We start from the raw sequence: 21,574 nt of genomic DNA on the forward strand, positions 1-21,574 counted from the left end.
TTCCAGTCACCCAGACTCACAACCTAGGAGTCAGCCTCAATTCCTTACTATCTCACCCTTCCATAGCCAATCTTTTGCTAAGTCCCGTCCATTCTGTCTTTGTAAAATCTCTCATATCTCTCCAACACTGACATCACTCTGGTATAGAGCTCACATAAATTCAAGCTGTTATCAAAATGCTAACAGACATACTTTTTTCTGGAGGTAGGGGGGTAAATTAAGCAAATTGAATTATCGGAGTCCACAGCTTCTTTTTCTGATGATTGATCCACAAAGGATACCTTAGGTACCTCTTTAAGTAGGTGTCAAGGGTCAGTGAAGATAGTTGGCAGCAAAGTTATTGATTATTTTGATTCACTCCAGCTGTTCACTGAAGCAAAGGGTCTCCAGGCTAGAATAGGGAATCATAGGCTCATAGAATGTTCAAGCTGGACGGCACCTTTAGAACTCATCTAGTCCAACCCCTTCATCTTAGAGATGAGGAAACTGAGGCCCAGAAAGGTTATGACTTGCCCAAGGTCACAAGCTAACCTCCCTCCCTTTAACCCATTTTTTCCCTCCTATTTTCTTGGGAGAGGAAGTCAGAAGGAGCATGAAATAGCAAGCAGCCTGAAGGAAATGCAGGGCTAGGGCCTGGATCGAAGGCAAGAAAGGGACGCCACAGTTTCTCTTTTTATTCCAATGCATATTGGCTCCACAGAATTTGTTTTTGGAAGCCCTGTCTAATGTTTTCCAGGGCCTTGGGATCCTGTGCACATCAATCTATCAACACTCATTTATTAAGCACCCTTCGTGTGCCCAGCACTGTAGCAATGCCTTGGATAGCTGGTGTTAGTTTTGGTGGTGCCCAGGTGGTCAATGCCATAATGAACAGTGGCTGTGGGGCTAATGTTCCAGACAGCATGTGTCTGTATGGTTCCTATGGCCACATATTCTGTAACTATTTCTACAAAAACTTCTGGTGCTTCTAGGAACCTCCCTCTGAACTTCCTCCTCACAGTGCCGGGGGGAAGGCATTGGTGGTGTGTATCACTTGGAGGATGAGTCAACCCCTTCTTCCCTTGAGAATCTGCTCCATTGTTGCCCATGTCCTAGAGTCCAGAGGCTCGAGGATGATCTGCCCACTACCAGTATGCCAGGGAGTGAAAGAGTTTCTTGAGAGAGGTGAATATACTGGGGGTGGTTTATAAGTGCTGGGCCATTCCCCAAGTCACCATGGGCTAAGCAAGCACTCCAAGGACAATCCCAGCAGCCCTGGCTCGATGGTGTCACAAGGATTTTTGGCAGCTGAACTGCAGCGGCGGCATCTCTGTCTCTGTGTCCGTACTGTTGGCAGTGTTGTTTCTCCTCTTTTTCCCTGACAAGGAATAAAAGACAAAGCACAGAATCTGGTACAATTTATTTCAACAAACATTTGTTCAGTGCCTACTATATGCCAAGCACCATGCTGAGTGCTGGAGATTTAGAAACAAAAACACATCCCTTGCCCTTAAGGTGCTTTGATGACTCAGGAAGAGAGAGTGAGGCTGACTTTGCACAGCTTGGCCACACTTAAATCTAATTCATGCACAAGTCAAGATATCACCCCGTGATGTTATTGGTCCTCTTCAAAAGTGAAGGACTAACAAGAGTAAGAGTTTATATTCTACTGGACAGAATATATAAACCTCTATAAATCTCAGCCTCACTAGGCTGGGAAGACCCTCTATGTGCTATGTAGCTTTGGGCAGCCTTTTCCTACATCATCACAGGAGACTATGTCTCCCAACCTTCAGAATCTCTAGAGAAGGGATTTCACAACCTTCCTTGCCCCATCCCCCACTCCTTAACATTCAGGAATGAGAAGTTAATCTCAAGATCTAACTTTGGTCTCTCCTGATACAAATTTATTCATATATATAAGGCGCATGCTATTGGAGCCAGAAATGGGGGTTGAGACCACTGTCTAACTTGGCGGTTCTTAACTTTTTTGATGTCATGAACCCTTTGGCAGTCTGTTGACACTTCTGTCATCCTCTTTTTCAAAGTAGTGTTTTTAAATGCATAAAATACATAGGATTATAAAGGAGAGCACCAGCCCTGGTGTAGAGCACTGGCCCTGGAATTAGGAGGACCTGAGTTCAAATCCGGCCTCAGACACTAGACATACTTACTAGCTGTGTGACCTTGTGCAAGTCACTTCACCCCAATTGCCCTGCCTTTTCCCCCTCCAAAAAAAAAAAACAAAAAAAATAAAGGAGGCCAAATTATGTTAAAATACAGTTATCTATCTATCTATCTATCTATAAAAGACAACAATTTTATGGCCCCGAGGTTAAGAATCCTTAAGAGCCTCTGCCTTCATTTTACAGGTAAAGAAATGGAGGCCCAGTGGAGATTTGTTCAAGTTAATGGGAGAGCTTGAATTAGAACCGAGTTCTCCCAATACTCAGCCCAGTGTTCTTTGAATGACATATAAACATCGCTGCAGGAGAACCCTAGTTTCTGCAGACTTCACTATACGCTGATAGGCTTTTCCTAGAAGTTCATAGTCTATATTTGGTGGTGATATAAATGGACTTGAAACGACTGCATCAGCCTTGCAAAGGATTTTCCAAGTTATTTAAACCTCTGTTCAGTATTAGCAGAGGAGTAAAATATATCACCAAGGACACACATGACCAAAAAAGGAAGTAGGCAGGCCATGAAATTCAAGCATGAGAGACAACTGATGGATGGACAGTCTGAATGCTGCAATGGCGTCCATGATTTACTGTAAGAACCAGAAAGGTCTGCACTAGGCTGTTTCTCAATTCAGCTCAGTTCCTCAAAGGAGAGATAAGGGAAAGGCATAGACAAGAATTGCAAAGGATGAGGAAGCATAAATGGGCAGCATGGTGCAGGAGAGAGTGTGCCATTTGGGGGTTTGATCCTGGCTCTAATACCTAACTACATGTCTGACCTTAGCCAAGGTCTAACTTCATGTACTAGGGCCTCAGTTTCCTCATTTATTAAACAAGGGAGTTGGGCTAGGTGATTTCTAAAGTCTTCCCTGGCTCTTACAATCTATGATTTTGTTATTCTATGCCAGGCTGACCCTTTCCTTCCAGCCCCCCCCCCCCCAGCTAAGAAGGTTGCTTAGCATAATGCATACCATAGCTCTTTATAGACAAGAAGGCAGGTGGTTTCATCTCCATGACTTATCCCCTTCCCCACCTCCAGCCCCCTCCCAAAGCAACATTGAGGAATCTTACCTGAGCAGAGGGCACAGTGCCATATGGAGAGGATGCCAGCCAGCAGCAAGAGCAGAGAGATGGGCACTGCCACTAGCAGTATGTCTTTGTAGGATTTATTCCCTGGTTCTGGGCAGAGGAAGTTCAGGGTCAGAGTCAGAGGTAATCACTGAGTGGTTGAAGCCACTGACCCTTCTGTGGGGCCAAATAAAACACCTTCCCTTTCCTCAATCCTTCTTACAGGCCCTATGTCCCTCGTATGGCTCTGACCTTCTCTCGGGAGCCCAGGCATCATCCCTGAGGATGGGGATGAAAGAAAGGCCTCTGTTTAAAAGGGCATAAGTAGTGTGACCACGAGCTCATGCAAAGTCACTGGTGCACTTTGGGGTTTAGAGAGCATCTTTTTCACGACATCCCTGTGAGGCAGGGAGTACAAGTATTGTCTCTGTTTTTCGGATGAGGAGACCGAGGTCTAGAGAGATCAAGTAGACTTGTTATAGGTGACTCCACTGCCGTCAGAGCCAGGATTCATCCAAGGCAACGAGTGTTCTTTCCACTGTCATGCCAACCCTTAAAAACATACACGTTTCTACATGCATTAGCGTGCATTCTGCACTTTTGCACCTATCTGCACATGATGTTCACACTCTCACAAACCCTAGAGCAAAGTACAAACTGTATGTCATAAAGCCACTTAATCTAGTGGAGGGAGCCTGGGAAACCTGTTTTTAGCACCCAGGCCAAGGTTCCTTCTGGGGCCAGACTCTAGGGCAGAGGTCACCTCCTCCCACATAAACACTCATAGAGAATTCAAAATTACTAAATCTGCTCATTCTCAACTCTTGACATCCCTATGTTATGGGACTCAGGGTGGAAAGAATATCGAATTTGGAGTCAAGTCCTGGGATTGTCTTGTCACTAGTTTTGTGACCCTAGATTGGGGTGGGGAACCTGTGCTCTCAAGGCCACATGTGGCCCTCTAGGTCCTCAAGTGTGGCCTTTTGACAGAATCCAAACTTCAAATCCCTGAGATTTGTTCTGTGAAGTTTGGACTCTGTCAAAGGACCGCACTTGAGGACCTAGAGGGTCACACGTGGCCTCGAGGCTGCAGGTCCCCCACCCTTGCCCTAGATCAATCACTTAATTTTTCTCTGCTATGACAGTTTCTGCCATCTGTAAACCAAAATGTTTAGAGAGAACCTCTCCCCCATTGTGTGGATGACAGAAAAACTCTCAAACACTATGGAAATGTGAACTGTTATTACACCTAAGGGACCTTATTAATCACGGGTCAATTACACCATGGGAAAAAAGCTTTCCTCCCCTCCCCACCCCAATGTTTTTATCCAGGTGAAGCCAAATTAAAAAGACTGTTAAAATAGGGTTATAAGGGCAAAGAAATTATAACAGCAAAGCCAGGTGGAGTAGATGTAAGAGAAGGGACAGTTTCCTCTCTTGGCCATGGCAAGGTTGGTCAGTATGCTTGTGGAAACCTCTTTACAGAATTGTAGGTTTGTTTGTATTCTTTTTTTTAGCCTCAGGGAGCTGTCTACTTCCCTCTTCTCCCTACTCTTAACCACTCTCTCTCATTGACTATTGGAGTGAGTGGAGCTTCCACAGGTCGGGGCCCAAAGGATTGGTCTGACCATGTGGCATACCAGTATTCTGGAGGCAACTTTCCCAGGGCGTGATGGCCACCGAGTCCCAGCTGACAGGGTTGGACACAATGCAAGAGTAGACGGTATCCTCATCCTCTGGCCCCAGGGAGATCCTCAGCACTTGACTATCGATGAAGAGACTCTGTTGGGGGTCCCTTAGCTCCGCTGCACCCTCTCGCTGCCAGCTGTAGGTCACTTCGCTGCTATTGGGAACCACACAGGACAGGAAGACTTGGCAGGTCCTGGGTGGCTGGGTGCCACCTGCTGTGGCAATGAAAACTTGCACTGTGGGTCTGGAAACCGCTTCTGGGAACAGAACACACAATATGGAGCTAAGATTACACAGGTCATTAATTACACTGGACACAGTCATGTAGAGTGGACTTGCTAAGCACTATTGAAAATTCCCTGATGTACAAGGAAGGAAGAAAGAAAAAAAATATTTATTGATCACCTACTATGTGCCAATCAGGCAGACCTGGGTTAAAATCCTTCCCTCTTACACACCTGGGTTCTGTTATCCCAGGCAACTGACTGGGTGTTCTTGGCGTTCACCTCTGTGAGGCTAGGTTGGGGCTGACTTGCATAGGGTAGAGGGAGTATCCTCATCAGATAATTCTCTACACACTGAAATCATGGTTCTATCCTCCCCATGCTCTACTCAAACTTACCTTCATATAGGCTTTAAGCCCTTCACAGCCAACCCTGTGAATATGAAGTGAAACATGCAGTTCACGGAATCATAGGTTTGGAGCTGGAAGGGGCCTTGGAGGTCATCCAGCCCAACCCCCTCATCTTACAGAAGAGAACATTTTGAAACCTAGGAAAGTTAAATGTCTTGGTCAAGGTCCCACAGATACTAAACTTCAGAGGTTGGATTGGAACCCAGGTCCTCTAACACCAGAGCCAGGACCCTCTCCATTTTACCCTGCTGCCTTCCATGGTTCAAATATTATTACCTCCTGGCATTTCTGATGCTTAATACCTGCATTGAGGGCAACTAGGTGGCTCAGTGGATAGCGTGTAGGGCCTGGAGTCAGGAAGTTCAAATCTGGCCTCAGATACTAGTTGTGTGACCTTGGGCAAGTCACTTTATCCTGTTTGCCTCAGCTTCCTCATCTGCAAAATGAGCCAGAGAAGGAAATGGCAAACCACTCCAGCATTTTTGCCAAAAAAAAAAAAAACAAACAAAAAAAACCAACAACAACTGCGAAATGGGGTCACAAAGCATCGGATAAACAACACAACACCTATATCAGTGTGGGTAGGTCACTTATTCTTTGTGGGGCTCAGTTTCCTCATCTGTAAGATGGGTTGTGCTATATGGATTCTGATGTCCCTTCTGTCCTTAGATCTATGATCTATGGCCCCATGATCTCCATTTTGCAGAAAATGGGACATAGAGACATTAAGTGACTTGTCTGACATTGCGTTCTGACTCCAAATCTTGTATTCGGGCCCTCCATACCAAAACTGTGAAGCATTGATAGCTGGGTGACCCTGTTAGTTAATTACTAAACGTTTGTTAAGCGCCTACTATGCAGTGGGCACTGTCCAATTCACTTCCCTTTTCTTAACCTCAGCTGCCTCTTCTGTAAAATGGAAATAACTCTACCTGTGTAAAAACTATGTCAACGTGAGCTGGGAAAGCTATAGGGTGTAGAGATCCTCTTTGAAGATTTACGGGAAAAGGTAAGGAAGACCCCCTTCTCCCCACCACCTCCACCTGCTTCAGTGGCAAGAGTATCCACTGGACTTGGAGTCAGAAAGGCCTGAGTTCAAGAGCTGCCTCAGACAGAGTGACCCTGGCCAAGTCATTTGATCTCTCTATGTCCCAATTTCCTCATCTTTAATATGAAGGGTTTGCCTCTAATGTCTTTTCTAGCTCTAAATCTGAGATCCTTTGAAGATATCAAAGAGAGAGAACAAACTGCTTTTAAACACTTCAAGGACTTAAGAAATGCCCTCTGAAATTCAAACAATTAAGAAGCTAATTATAAATCATTGTTATCTAATCTCTAAGCAGATCCCCTAGGGACTCCACTGGGCAGCCTTGCCTGCTGAGTTTTAGCCGCTGCACATTTGGAAGTCATAAAACCGCAATGTATTTGAGTACACCGTTCAGCTGTTTCTTGTGACCAGTTTTCAGCCTTGTCCCACCTGTCTTTACCCTCCAACTCCAACGAAGCAAACTAAATCTGAAAAAGTTTTGTGGCCCCATTGATCGTGGATTATTTGTGTTTCTTCTCACGCTCCTTGCAGGTTAACTGAGATCTGGCTTTGTATTGTGAAGCAAAGAGAAGTCACTGGCTCTTCATTCTCAGCATTTGGGTCTCTCAGGCAAGGTTTGAAAATTTTGCCTCCTGCCAGATATTATCCATCAAAACTTTTGAGTTCCATGTGGACTTATCACAAAATAAATACCAATGAGCCACAAGGGAGAGAATTTTCTAGGAATGTGAATATATTATTTATAAAAAGAAATATTAAAATGTGCCTATCAACGGATGATGAAAGATGTTATGTGCCTCTTGATAGAAGAGTTATAGGCTCAAGGGGCAGAATGAAATCAACATTCTCACCTATGACCACCATATGGATTTGTTTTGTTTAACTATGCTTATTTGCTACAAAAAAAGCTTCTCTTCATCTCTTCTTAGTACCTAACCTGCCACATAGTAATTAATAAATGCCTGTTGGCTGACTGTATGCTGCACCCTAGCTATCTGCCTACATTGCTTACCCCTACTCCCTGTTCTCCAGCCCAGGTGAGACTTTGAAAGTTCTGGGCTCATTGTGGCCTCCTCTCCAACTGAGGTAGGAGCCCAAAAGAAGCTGTAGGGATGTGGTGGGAGGTGGAGCTAGGGAAGAAGGGGATGAAGAATGGAAGAGGCTGGGGAGGAAGGACTAAGGGCAGTGAGGTGTTCCAAGAAAGCAGAATTTCATCTGACTTTCTGAAGGGCAGTTGTATATGTGACAGTGACAGCCTGTTCAGAAGGTGGCTAGCATTGGAATGTAGGAATGGCTATCCCTTCTGCTCTGGAATAATAATAATATTATTAATAAAATAGTTATAATTAGTAGTAATAAATTTTATGTAGTGCTTTAAGGTTTATTATTAATAAAATTAAGTTTAATTTAAAATTCAGGTTTAATTAATAAAATATGGTTTATTAGTAACCTATATTATTAAGGCTTCTATTAGGATTCCCAGTGCTCAGCACAGAGCTTGGCACGTAGTAGGCATTTAACAAATGCGTGCTGACTAAGCACGAAGCACTTGACGTCTCATTTGCTCCCCACCACAACACTTTAAGTTATTAGCCTCAGGGAGGGGGTGGTGGAGAGTCGCCAGGGCCGAAGGCAGGCTCCACTTACCATACACTGTGAGCTGCAGAATGTGGCTTTCAGTTCGGCCCCTGGTGTCCACCAGCAGCAGTGAGAAGTTGCCGCTGTCCCCCTGCTCCAGAAGCTGGATCTCCAGGCTGAGGTTGCTGTGCAGCCGGGTCCTGCCCAGGAATCGTGAGTCGTACAGGATCTCCGGTGCCCCACGGAAGAATGTGGCCACCAGCTTCTCTGAGGGCCACAGGGACCTCCAGATGGCCTCACGGACTCGGAAACCTGGGGGCACCTCTGCCTCCAGCAAAGCAGAGTCGCCCACGAGCCCCTGCACCTGGGCCCAGACAGCTGGGAGCAACACTGGAGTGAAGAACAGTTATCAAGTTGGGAGGCGTCCTTATCCCTTCCTCAGGATCATAGAACCTTAGAGGGGAAGGACTCTTAGAAATCAACAAACTTTCCCTTCTCTTTTACATGGAAGGAAGCTATGGGCCATGGTATTGTGACTTGTCCATAGTCACACAGCATGCAGGTGTCGGAGCTAAGACTTAAACCCAGGTCTTGTGATTCCAAATACAGTACTTTTTATTTTTATGGTTTTACTGCAGCACAGCTGACTTTATTTTAGGCCAGGATGAGATGTGGCCTATTGATTTCAAGAAATAATAATAGATATTAGATAGACGATGGATAGCACTTATACAGCACATTAAGATTTGCAAAAAGGGCTTTGCAGATATTGTATTGTTTGATCCTCACAACAACCCTTGGATTCAGGTGTTATTATCCCCATTGAACAGATGAAGAAACTGAGGCACACAGAGGTTAAGTGATTTGCTCAGTTCTTCCTGACTCCAGGTTCATGGCTCTAGCCACTGAATCATAATGAGGTACATCATAGATGGTGGTGATGATGATAAATAGCCAGAATTTATGTAGCACTTTAAGGTTTGTTTGCAATGCACTTTACATGTGTTATCTCAGCTGATCATCAGAACAACCCTTTGAAGTAGGTACAATTATCATGTTCATTTTACCCATGAGGAAAATGAGGATGAGAAAGGTTAAGAGATTTGCCCAGGTCACACAGCAAACAAGGATTCCACCTCAGGTCTTCCTGACTCTAAGTTCAGCACTTATCCACAATCCACCTATCTGACTAATAGAATATAATCTGCCCCCACCTGCAAAACAAATTTGCATTTTTTTTATTCCAAAGAACATCTTTCTTTACCTTATATGAGTGCCTACAGATTATAGCAGTTAATGTTGCCAAGAAGGGAAGAACCTTATATTAATGAATGAATTTCATTTACTAAGCACTAACTGTGTGCCAAAGTCTGTGCTAAATGCTCAGGATTTAAATATAAAAAAAATGAGGCAGTCTCTAATGTTAGTGATATTTGCAAGGAGCGTTGATAACAAAGGATGGTGGGGACCAGGCTTGTTGCTTGTGCTCTGAATAACACGGCTACTAGCCTCTTATTGGGTGTTTTTAGACCCTTGCCCCTCATTCCCACCAAACCTGAGCTCTCTCACCTCTCTTGCTCAGTGGCACTTTCAATCAGGCCCATAATGGAGAGGTCTGCCCAGTTCAAGAATCTCCTTTCTGAGATTTCTCCAGACCCATGATGGCCAGTGACCACCCATCTGGCTCAAAGTTAGAAAATTGTGGGGTTCCCCATACTTAGGAGGCCAGGCTCCTGGGCTGTGCCCAGGGTCTCAGACTGCTCGATTCAACTGAACAATTAGAGGCCTACTATGTGCTCAAGGCAGATAGACACGACACTTACCCTGCTCTTACTATGCTCGATTCAACTGAACAATTAGAGGCCTACTATGTGCTCAAGGCAGATGGACACGACACTTACCCTGCTCTTACTATGTCTGTAATCATGTTGGGGGTGGAGTGGTAGGAGAAGGTAAGAAGGGCATATTACAGCTATGATACTGCCACTGACTTCCCCATGACCTTGAGCAAGTGACTTCCTTTTATGTGCCTCAGTTTCCATATCTATAAAATGAGGGAGTTAGATTAGATAATTCCTAAGGTGCCCTCTGGCTTTAAATTTCTATAATCCTCTAAGGGGGAAGGCAATGAATAAGATCCAAAAAGTCCAGACTGGCTAGATTTGAAGGAAAGTTAGATTATCGAATCAGCAGGAACAGATGTCAGACGATCTCTAGTAAAACCCCTCATCTTGCAGGTAAGGAAACTGAGATCTAGAGAAGTTAAATGACAGACCCAGGATTTGAATCCAGATGCTCAGACTGTGAATCCATCCTTCTAGGAGACATGTAAGCAGTGGGACTTCTTCTTGGTTGTGTGTATATGTGTGCGTGTGAGTATATGTGTGAGTGTGTGTGTGTGAGTATATATGTGTGTGTGAGTGCATGAGTATATGTGTGTGTGTGTGTGAGCATGGGTGTATGTGTGTCTGAGTGTGTGTGTATATGTGTGAGACTGTGTGCATATGGGTGCCTGAGTGTGAGTATATGTGTTTGAGTGTGATTATATGAACATGTGTGTACATATATGTGTGTGTAAATGTATAAGTATGTGTGTGTGAGTGTGTGAATATGTGTGAGTGTGTATGTGTCTGTGAATATGGGTGTATGAATGTATGAGTATATGTGTGTGAGTGTGAATATATGAACATGTGTGTGTAAGTATGTATGTGTGAGTGTGTGTGTGTTCATTGTCTGTGCATGTGTCTGTATGAATGTGTATGTGACTTTAAGCCTGCCTCTTTGAAGGGCAGCTAAGTGGCATAGCAGAAAGGCCCTGGGCCCGTAGTCAGGATAGACCTGAGTTCAGATTTAGATTCTGACACTTACTAGTTGTGTGACCCTGAGCAAGTACTTTAACCTGTTTGTCTCAGTTTCTAGTTTCCTCATCTGTACTTCCTAGGGTAGTTGTGAGGACCAAGTGAGATAATAGATATAAATCTCTTTACAAACTTTAAAGTGCTTTATAAACGCCAGTCATTATTATTAACTTCTAGTCAGCAGGCCTCTAGTCTGGTGATAACATTGTTCCCTGAGCCTTTTCCTGCAGTCCTGTTGAGCTCAACCAAAGGTTATAGAGCAAAACAAGGGTAAGCTGTAGGTGCACATGATTAAATTTAATCTGCATTATGAACACTTTTTATGTCTAGACACTCAACAAAACAAGCCCTGATTTGTAGTGTTTTCCAATTTCTGAGGTGTAAATGCTCACACTGAAAATTTATCAGTCTCTTGGCCAACTGTTTAGAGCTGGCTCCAGCACACCCCTGCCATCACTGGCAGTTAAAGGGAGAGATGTTGCAGCCCCAAACCAGAAATTTGAGAGACTGGAAGAGAGAACAAGAAAGGAAGTTGTTCTTCCTTCAAGCCTTCCAAGTGGGCAACTCTTCCTGGTGCAGTGGCCAGTCCTCTTTGGCACACATCCTTATTCTAGTCTCAGAAAGCAAGTAGCCGAGCAGGAGTCTCTAGGAGCACATGCTACTTAGGAAGAGGCAGGCACATGTGTCACAAAAAGTGACCAGAGTATATACTCAATCCCTTTCCACTCCCCCTCCTCCAATGCCCCCAAACTTCATAGGGTCCAAGAAGTCAACCAAGAACCTCTGGTCAAACATGCTCTTTAGCAAGAGACCCGTGCATGTATCCATCCCCAGACTCCAAAGGCATGCTTGTTATACCTGCAAAATAAGGTCATTGTACAAGACATCTTTTCTAGCTCTAAATCTTATGATAAAAGGTTTAAGATGTGACTCTTCCCAGGAAGTATTTGCATTTTTGAAAAGGAGTTTCTGCTTTAAGAATAGAAGTGTCTTACCTTCCTTCAGAAAGAGAATAAAATCTTGGCAAGCCATCTCTGAAAGATTGCCAACCTCTAATCTAAACTCTCCTGGAACCCAGTTATATTTTCAAGCTGGTGCCACTGCCTGGGATAACAACTGCTGTAAACATACCAAGTTCTAAGGGCACACTAGGATCACCTGAGGACCACAGGATTTAGAGTTGGAAGAGGATGTATGATTATTCAGTCTAACTCATTCATTTTATAAATAAAGAAACTGAGGCTCAGAGAAGGCCCAAGATCTTGCCATTTTATTCTTCCTTAAACTCCCTTCACTGAGATTTTAAGGTTGGCTGTTTGTTATAGGATGTATTGAGTACATCTATATTCACCCTTAGCAAACAGTTATCTCTCTTCTTAGCTCTTATCTTTCCCACAGTGAAGAGTCCTAATCTTTTGGTCTCTGCCTAAAAGTAAGTGGAAGTTATATTGTCTAAGCAAACATAAACTGTCCATGAGCTGAGCCTAGGCAGGAAACCGGCCTAAATTAACCATGTGCCATGGATAAACTACAAAGTGGATGTGTCACATGTGAATAATTGATAATTGATTAGAACCATCAATTCTTTCATCTCCTGATTCTCAAATTCAGACTCTCACTGTGGGTTGCCTGATTTCAACAGTAATGTATCCTTCCCTCCTCTGTGTTTCCAAACTTAAAAACTCAGTCCATCTTTAAAAGAAAAGATTAAATGAATATTAAAAATAAATAATATTTTTCTAAAAAAAAGAAAAGATTAAATATGGTACAGTGGAAAGAATGATGGATTTGGAATAGTAGAACTTGAGTTCAAAGTCTAGCTCTTGAACTAATTATCTGCATGTCCTTAGGTAAATCACTTAATTTTTCCAGGCTTCTATTTCCTTATCTGTAAAGTACTGCATATATGCTCAGGTTAGATGGATTAGATGATCTCTAAGATCCCAACGATCTCTAAATCTATGATCTGATGATTCCATGAAAAAGAAACTCCATCCTGGCTTTGGAGGGAAGGTACATTTGTGATCACTGGAATAGTGGAGGGCTTCCTCCTCTGATGAGACAAGATAGAGCCGTTGGAATATATTTCCAAGATCCACTATTTTGTCATGTGGGCAACTCCCTCTACCGATGAAGTGTTTGACCATCCTTCTGTGACTCAGCGGATGATCTTCAAAAGGGGCTTTGGTCAAAGTAACTCATTATCATTGATCAAGCTTCTCTGAACATAGCTAGAGTGGGTTCATAGATGGTGCACATAGAGGCAATAGCTAGGCACATTTTCAAAGCCTTTGCATCTATCGGGAGCTACCAAAGTTTCTGCTCCATTGGCTTAGACTTTAACATTTAGGACTTACTTAGATTTCATGATGAGGCATTGAAGCAGGACTTTATTGGGAGAGTTAGGATATAGGAAAATTTGAAAGGAAAAACTTTTGCTCAACAAAATAGAATAGCATAAATATGAAAAGGAAAGCAATAGCTTGACAAAAATACAAATGGCCATCATAACCTATCCAAAATACATGAAGAACTAACACATACAAATAACAAGTCAAAAACCTGATTCCCTTTGATGAGTGATCAAAAGGTATGAATGGACATTATACAAGTAAAGGGAAATAGTCATTAGTAAGTGACTTCCCTCTACTGGATAGAATGATGACCTTGACTTGAAGAAGACCTGCATTTGAATCTTGCCTTTGACACTTACTAGCTGTGTGGTCCTGGGCAAGTCATTTAATTTCCATGGGCCTCAGTTTCCTCATCTGTTAAATGAAGGATTTGAACTTGGTGGCTTTAATGTTCTTTCCAGCTCTAAAGTTAATCCTCTGAGTCTATGAATTATTCTATTATTTTTTTTCTAAGGCCCTGTGGTGCTATGCTGAGGATTCTGGGTCTTCTGACCCTATGCCAGTGAGTCACAAGCTCAAGAAGATGCTATCAAACTGGAAAAGTTTACAGTATGAGTCTGGAGATAGGCTATTGGTCATCAAGGACTAACCTCAATGAGTTCGGAGAGGCTCAGAAAATTGGGGGTGGGGAGGGTCAATAAAGGCATGAAGACTGGGCACTAATATGTGGTGGGTCACCCACACCAAGGAGAGCACCTATCTTTTGAAGTACTTGAAGAAGGTAATGCAATAACAGTTCATATTTGTATAGTATTTTAGGGTTAACAAAATATTTTATTCTTTCTAAGGTTATTTTCACACATTATACCATTGTTCCTCACAATAACTCTGTAATTACTTATACAACAATTATTCCTTCCACATCATGACTTTCCCCATCAAGGTTTCAATATATCACAGGGTTGGCATAAGAAACTAAATGGGAATTTTTTGAGAATTTTGTGGAAGCCACAGATGACACTGAAGGTCAGCAAATGATACAGAAATTCAGAAACTCAGAAATGCATACATATATGTATAGCATTGTATAAAGTCAACCCAAATACAAGCATTGTATAAAGTCAAACCCAAATACAAGAAGGTATTGTAAACACTCCATAAAGAAAAAGAAAAAAATTCAAATTTCTTCTCTGGTACGAAGGGAGGGCCAAAAAATTTTACATGGATATTCCAGATCATGGCGGCACTGTGTCCCTAGCCCCTCCATTTCCTGCGATGTGGAAGGGATAACTATCACTAAATTAATTTGAGTAAACTCTAGAACAGGGCTGTCCAACCTTAGGTTTTTATTGAAACAATAGACAATATATTTTGAGTTGCCATTTTAGTGAGAGCTCTGTGGTAGCTCGGCTTTGTTTACTAAAGCATTTATGTAAATTTCTATGCTTGTAGGCAGGCTGCATAAATCGCACTGCGGCAGCCACATTTTGGACAGCCCGGCTCTAGAATATTAATAACAGAAAAACATGTGTCAAAGAGTATGTGAATCAAAATCTCAGCCACAGAATCTCTAAACCTGGAAGGAAATGTAAAGATTATCGAGTCCAAACTTTTCTTTTTTTTTAGCATGAGCAAACAGACCCAAAGAGGTGAGACTTTTTCTAAGCTCACACATAGAAGGTTAAGCTGGAAAAAAATTTCCACCAACCAACAATGTAAGTAGGTGGCAAATAGGTGTTAAAGCTGTTACAAATCTGTACCCTTGAAGCTTATTAAGAGTTTGGGTTTGTTACTCAATACACAAAAAAAAATCTGAATTCGAGGATCTGAATTTGAATCCCAGGCTCTGCCAGGTTCCAGCTGCGTGATCTTGGGCATAATATTTTAATCCCATGTGTCTCAGCTTCCTGTAAGATCAGGAGGTTGGACTAGAATACTTCTAAAGTCTTTTCCAGCTCTAAATCTATGATACTTTGAGCTTCAGTGTGGGGAACTCCCAGCACGGGAACTCTTTTCACCAAGGCAGATTGCAATCTAGGAAGTTGTGCTGTCCTCTATCTAAATATTGCTTCAAAACAAGCCATTATAATGATGTGAAAACAACACATTTGCTAAGATGTTTTTTTAAAGGAAAACTTAGAGACATGTCGGTCGGTAGTTCCTTTTTCTCCATAAAGTTGCGTAAATTCCAATTATGTTAAAGAAGGAACTCTACAATAAACACTATGATCAAATTTTGGTCCCCTAGAGATGAAAGAGGAACTATGGGTCACTAATCATTTGGACTGTACAAGCTTTCCAAACACTGGGGTTTTGGGTTAAGAAGGCTAGTTAGTTCTATGTTGTCAGTGTCACCCTACAGGAAACTAGCAAACCCAACTGGCCACAGGTCACATCTTTACCCTTTCACAGAAACCTCTCACCCCAACGAGGCACTTAGGTGGCATAGTGAATAAGGTGATGGACCTGGAATCAGAAAGACCTGAGTTCAAATCCTACCTCAGATACTAGCTGTGTGGGCTGGCAAGAAGATTACATCTGTGAGTTGCTTAGCACTCATAGTAGGAGCTGTGTAAATGTTAACTGTTATTACTACCACTAATACACACTCCTACACATCCTAGCTCAAATCTTCTGGTACTCTGTGACTATAGACAAAGATGTTAGGTACGCAGAGCAGAGCAGAGAGTAGCTGCTAAATGATGTTCATTGAGCCAATTACATGGTAGCCAAGAGAAGACAAGGTGGAGCATTCCACACTGGACCATAAGGTTCACAGGTGAGATCCTTTCACAACAGCCTCGTACATAGGTAGTACAAGCGTTATCAAGCCTGTTTTACAGAACAGGCTCAGGGGGTGAAGTTACTTACCCATAATTGCATATTTTGTGCCAGAGCTGGCATTCAGACATGGGACTCCTACCTCCAAGTTCAGTGTTATTAGAACGATAGCATTCCTTATACCTCTTAGGTGTCGAAAGAGATAGCACAATGGACTTGGAGTCAAGAAGACCTGAGTTCAAATCCTGTTTCAGACTCTTATTAGCTGTGTGGCCCATGAGAAGTTACTTAACTTCTCTGGTCTTCAGTTTCCTCATCTGGAAAAGTGAGGGTATTTGTCTTGATGGCCTCCAAGGCCCCTTTGTGATTTGAAAGTGGAGCCAGAGGACCTAGGTTCAAGTTTTGATTCTGCTGTTTACACATTGACCTAGTGTTTTTAGAGGAGAGGACACTGGATGTGGACTTAGGAAGAACTGGGTTCAAATCCTATCTCAACTCGTATTAGCTGTGGGCCCCGCCAGTCACTTAATCTCTCTGTCTCTCAATTTCTTTACTTGTAAAATGAGGAGGTTGGATTTCATGGTCTCCTTATGTGTAGATGAAGGAGGCTTAATCCAACAAACATTTACTAAGAGTCTACCATGTCTGACAAAACACTGTATTAAGATCTGGGAATAAAAAAGACAAAAATTAACAGTCCCTGACCTCAAGGAGATTGCATTTTATTGTAGGGGTGGAGGGAATACAATGTCTAGAGAGAGAACTAAATACAAAATATGAACAAAACAATATAAAGATATAGCAAATGGCAGCCAGGTGGCATAGCAGATAGAATGCTGGACCTGGAGTTGGGAAGCCTTGAGTTCAAATCCCACCTTAAATACTTGCTAACGTTGTGACTGTGGACAAGTCACTTAACTTTTGTTTGCCTCGGCTTCCTCATCTGTAAAGCTACAATAGGTAGTAATACGACCTATCTCCCAGGATTGTTGTGAGGAACAAATAAAATAATGTTTGCAAAGTGCTTTGCAAACCTTAAAGTGCTATAAACGCTAGTTCTTATCATCATCATCATCATCATCATCGTTCATAAAGGTGTGAAATCTGAGCTGCGCTTTGAAGGAATAACGAATGTTGCAGACATAGGGGACCAGGAAGAGAGAGTGCATGAAGGCCAGTAACATGAAATAAGATTAAAGAAGGTAGGTAGGAGCCAGACTGTGGAGGGTTTTAAATTCCAGCCAGGCTAGGGGTTTTGCATTTTATTCCAGATGCAATAAGGAGTCATGAATATTTTTTGGTATGGGGTGACCTGGTCAAATCAATATTTTAGGAATATCAATTCGACAGCTTTGGGCAGAGAGTATGTTGGAGTAGGGAGACGCTGAGAAGCAGGGAGACCAATTAGAAGGCTATTGCAATAGTCTGGGTGAGAGATAAGAGTATGAACCAGGGTAAAGGCTGTGTGAGTGGAGATAAGCAGACAGATTGTGAGAGATGTGGAACTGGAGTGTAGAAAACTTGGTAATTGATTGGATGTGGTTAGTGAAGGAGAGGAATAAGTCAAAGATAAAACCAAGGTTATGAACAGGAGTGACTGAAAAAAATGGAAGCACCCTTTACTGAAAGAAAAAAGGATGGAAGCCAGATTCATTTAGGGGAAAGTATAATGATCCGCCTGAGATCTTGAGCCTGGGGGGCGGAGTCAGAGGTGCTAAAAGGCCAGGATGGGAGGATACCCACAGCAATCAACAGAACTTTTGTTTTTGTTTTTGCCTTGGAAGATGGGGTTGGATAGGCAATGCCTTCTATTCTGTATCCACTTCTTACCCCAACATAGAAATCACTAAAAGGGAAGGCTATACCCTCCTTCCCCAGTACTGGGCAAATACCCCTATCGCCCTCTGGGACGCTTAACCCTTCCCTCCAAACTGTCTTTACAAAGAAAGTATTTTTGAGCTGTCCAGATGCCCCCAGTGTTTTTACATCATCTCTGCCCAAGGGTAACCATGATGTCCTATTGCCATTGACCCCAAAGAGTGCTCTTGAAGCTTTAGCTCCGCCTGGTACCCTCTCCTGGGCTCCCCATACCTCTTGATTAGTGTTTTTTCTTAGTGCTACCTTGCAATTAACCCCTGACACCATCTTGGCTTTGGTGGCTCTCCCTCATCTTCCTCCAGTCCTTCCTTGGCCCTTAAGATGCAAACTCACAATTAATCATGGTTTGCCTAGACCCGGCTGGTGGGAAGACCCATAGTTAGATGGAGTTCCAGCTTCCTGGTCAGTCCTCTTGAGCCTTCTCCCTACCCCCAGACTCCCCATACCTTCCCAGAGAAGGAGGTTTTGAAGTGTCCAGACAGCCATCTTGCTCCAACATGGGTGAAGAAAGGACCCAGGGAATGACTGTGTGCATGTGTGTGTGCGTGTGTATATGTATGTAGGAGAAACAGTTCAAAGAGAAACTAACCAACTGGAAACTGGAACATCCTAGGCTGAGAGGATGTGGGGAACCTCATTGTGTCAAGTAATGGAAAACCCCATCCCAAAAAGGAGGAATCGACTCAGAACAAGGCGCCCTGACAACAAAAATGCCCCCAAATAAAGTAGAAGTTGGCTCAGTCCAGAGTGGACTATTTTAAGAACAGATTCTTATAAATCAGCCTCTTTCATATATTCTTCTTCTGCTAATGCAACCATGAAAATTTCCTAGGCATGTTGTTGGGAAATAAAATTGTTCATCTCGAAGCTCTGTCTCTTTACCCTTCATTTACTGAAACAACATTTTTAAAGTGGCTACTCCGTGCTGGTCAGCGGTAGGAGGAGAGGAAACCAGACTGCAAGGGGTTAAAGGGAATGGTTAGGAAGGAAGTCCCAGTAGAAAGCTTTTTGTAGTTTAGCAGTGAAGGGAAGAAGAGTGATGGGCTAGAAGGGCTAAAGGTATGTTTGCAGGCTGATCCGAAGGAGCTAGTGGTGGGTGAGTGCTCAAAGACTGAAGATGCAGGAGGGAGGGGCTGCCTGCCTGCTGGAGCAAGGTTCCAGAGGGATGACCGAGCTAGTGGAGGGAAGGGTTAACTCTGCGGTTGGTCCTGCAAAGCCTTCTAATCACTAGTACACAGAACTGCTCATTACCCGGCCACAGGGGGGAGTTCACTCAGGTAAATTAGTTGTGGAGTTCAAAGGGGCCACTCCCAACACTCTCTAATTAAGACAGCAGCTTGCAGCCGGAGCTTCCAGATCCCAGCTCTCTATTCCTCAGGGCTTTTTGGGGAAGCTAAATGTCTGCTGCAAATGCAAGCTCAGTAGCTCCATCTGCCACCCACAACAGACTGGCTGCAGTGAAAAAAAGACTTTTTTTAGAGCAAACTGATGCATAGAGGCTGGAGGAGGGGAGGAGATCTTTGTAAACAGAGGGCTCTGACCACCCTCCCTGGCCACATCCTCCCATTAACTCTTTGTGGCCTTGGTTCTTAGGGTTTAAAGTAGTAAAGGATTTGTGATGGCCTAGTTCAACTTCCTCACTTAATAGAAGGGGAAATAGAAGGAGTGTGGGTGGGAGGTGTGGGGGGTGTGATTTGTGCTCTAGTCACCAGGCAAGCAAAGCCAAGATTCAAACCCAAGTCTTGTAGTGTCAAAGTAGAACACTTGGTACACGCTCGTAGTTCATTTACTATTACTTCAGAAACACCAGACACACCCATGGTATGATGGTAAATGTTTAATAACTGCCTCTCTGAAAATAATACACTTTCAAGTTTAATCTTTGTTATTAACATTTTCTCTATCACTTTCTGAAGTCTAGACAAATTAAAAAAACCCAATCTATTGTGACTTGATTTGCAGCGTTTGCAGATTTCCAAGGTATAAATGCATACACTAAAGCTTTAACAGCTCTAGGTAACCAGGATGAGCTGGCTCCAGCAGGACCCCGCCCCCCCCCCCCCATGCTTCTCAATGAGTACAATTGAACTCCGTTAATCGATATGTGCAAACAATACAAATATTAGCTCCCTTAAGAACAAACCACCAGCTTGCTTCTTAGACGTCCCAGAAAGAGTTTTATACTGAGCTCAGCTGGAGTCCATGTGTCTATCTCCATGGCAGGTGTGTAGCAGGACTGCATTAATCAGCCCTGCCCTGAAAAAATTCTAGCAGCTGAGTCTCAAGTTTGGGGGAACAAAGGTGCCTGTCCCAGGAGCAGGCTGAAGGCTTGGGTCTACAGTGGGTTTCTTACAGTTCTAGCTATGGGGGTTCCTAATTTGTTTGCCACATAATTTGATTGTCCAGTTCATTGTGTAAGTCATTTTGAACTTTTTTGCATTGACGATATTATTATGGGAGCAATATCTCCTCTCTGAGTTCATGTGGTAGGTAACTGCTGCCAAAACATATTTAACACAATGTAAAAATTATAGAGGTAAAAACCTAGGTTTTATTATCACGCTCAAGCATAGGTTCAGACTTCAGAGAAAACAATAAACCTGAACAACCATTAGAATTCTAACAAGTCCTCCTATAGACAAAATTACAGCAGAGTGACAGAGGAATAATTCTTTTACCATAGTGCAATCTTGTACATTCCTCTTAGGCCATAAAAGTTAAAGAAAAGCTAGAACTATAATCCCATGCTTCCTTCAATGTCATAAAAGTTGAATAAACTTGGTTAAACAGAGTCATAATCTCATATATAAACAAACCTAGTTAAGCAGACTTTATGGGTAAACTAAGTCAGATTAAACTACATTTAGAGGGCTCACAAATAGCCTGATTGAGGGGAATATTGACATGTTGAAAAAGAGTCAGGGGCAGTTAAGATTCTTCCTCTGGCTTCTTATCTAAGGAATGTTTAAGTCAGTAAGTAAATTTGCACAGCCCATGGGACAAATTTTGGTCAGGTGAGGTTAATATTAAAAGAAGATGGGCTTTCAGTTAACCAAAAGTTCTAGGAGGAATAAATAGTAATCAAAAACTTAAAACTCCCATTATGATATATTCTATCAGAAGGTTCACACATGTTTATTAATGATTTTTTTTACTACATTATGTGACACAAGTTCTTATCTTGCTATTGTAAAACAACCTATATGTAGAAAAACATTTATAGCAGCTCTTTTTGTGGTGGTAAAGAATTGAAAATTAAGAAGATGCCCAGTTGGGAATTGGGATTCTCTAATTGGGGAATGGCTGAACAAGTTGTGGTATATGATTGTGATGGAATACCCGTGATGAAGGAGATGGTTTCAGAAAGACTTGGGGAGACATATATGAACTGATGCAAAATAAAGTGAGAGAACTGGGAGAACATTGTACACAGTAACAGCTATATTGTTAAAGACGATCAACTTGAAAGACTTAGCTGTGCACAATAATTCCAAAGAACTCATGATGAAAAATGCTGTCCATCT

At 42.7% G+C, this 21,574-nt stretch overlaps 1 protein-coding gene across 1 annotated transcript; it reads right to left on the reverse strand.

The window, feature by feature from the left end:
• Positions 1 to 690: 690 nt before the first annotated feature.
• On the reverse strand, positions 691 to 18,536 carry SLAMF8 (SLAM family member 8). The gene is made up of 5 exons (XM_036757508.1): positions 18,497 to 18,536; positions 8,249 to 8,569; positions 4,871 to 5,176; positions 3,234 to 3,341; positions 691 to 1,357 (listed from the first exon to the last, which is right to left on the reverse strand). The coding sequence occupies exons 1-5, from the start codon at positions 18,534 to 18,536 to the stop codon at positions 1,269 to 1,271; spliced, it is 864 nt and encodes a 287-aa protein (XP_036613403.1). The 3' UTR covers positions 691 to 1,268.
• Between the last annotated feature and the right edge of the window lie 3,038 nt (positions 18,537 to 21,574).

This window comes from Trichosurus vulpecula, chromosome 4 (assembly GCF_011100635.1).
Source record: "Trichosurus vulpecula isolate mTriVul1 chromosome 4, mTriVul1.pri, whole genome shotgun sequence".
In the NCBI taxonomy this organism is placed as follows: Eukaryota; Metazoa; Chordata; class Mammalia; order Diprotodontia; family Phalangeridae; genus Trichosurus; species Trichosurus vulpecula.

Coding starts and splice junctions, on each gene's coding strand:
- SLAMF8 (XM_036757508.1), bottom strand. CDS start 18,536: ATGGCTGTCTGGACACTTCAAAACCTCCTTCTCTGGGAAG. Junction 8,570..18,496: donor AAACCTCCTTCTCTGGGAAG/GTATGGGGAGTC, acceptor TCTTCACTCCAG/TGTTGCTCCCAGCTGTCTGG. Junction 3,342..4,870: donor AAGTTGCCTCCAGAATACTG/GTATGCCACATG, acceptor TCCTCTGCCCAG/AACCAGGGAATAAATCCTAC.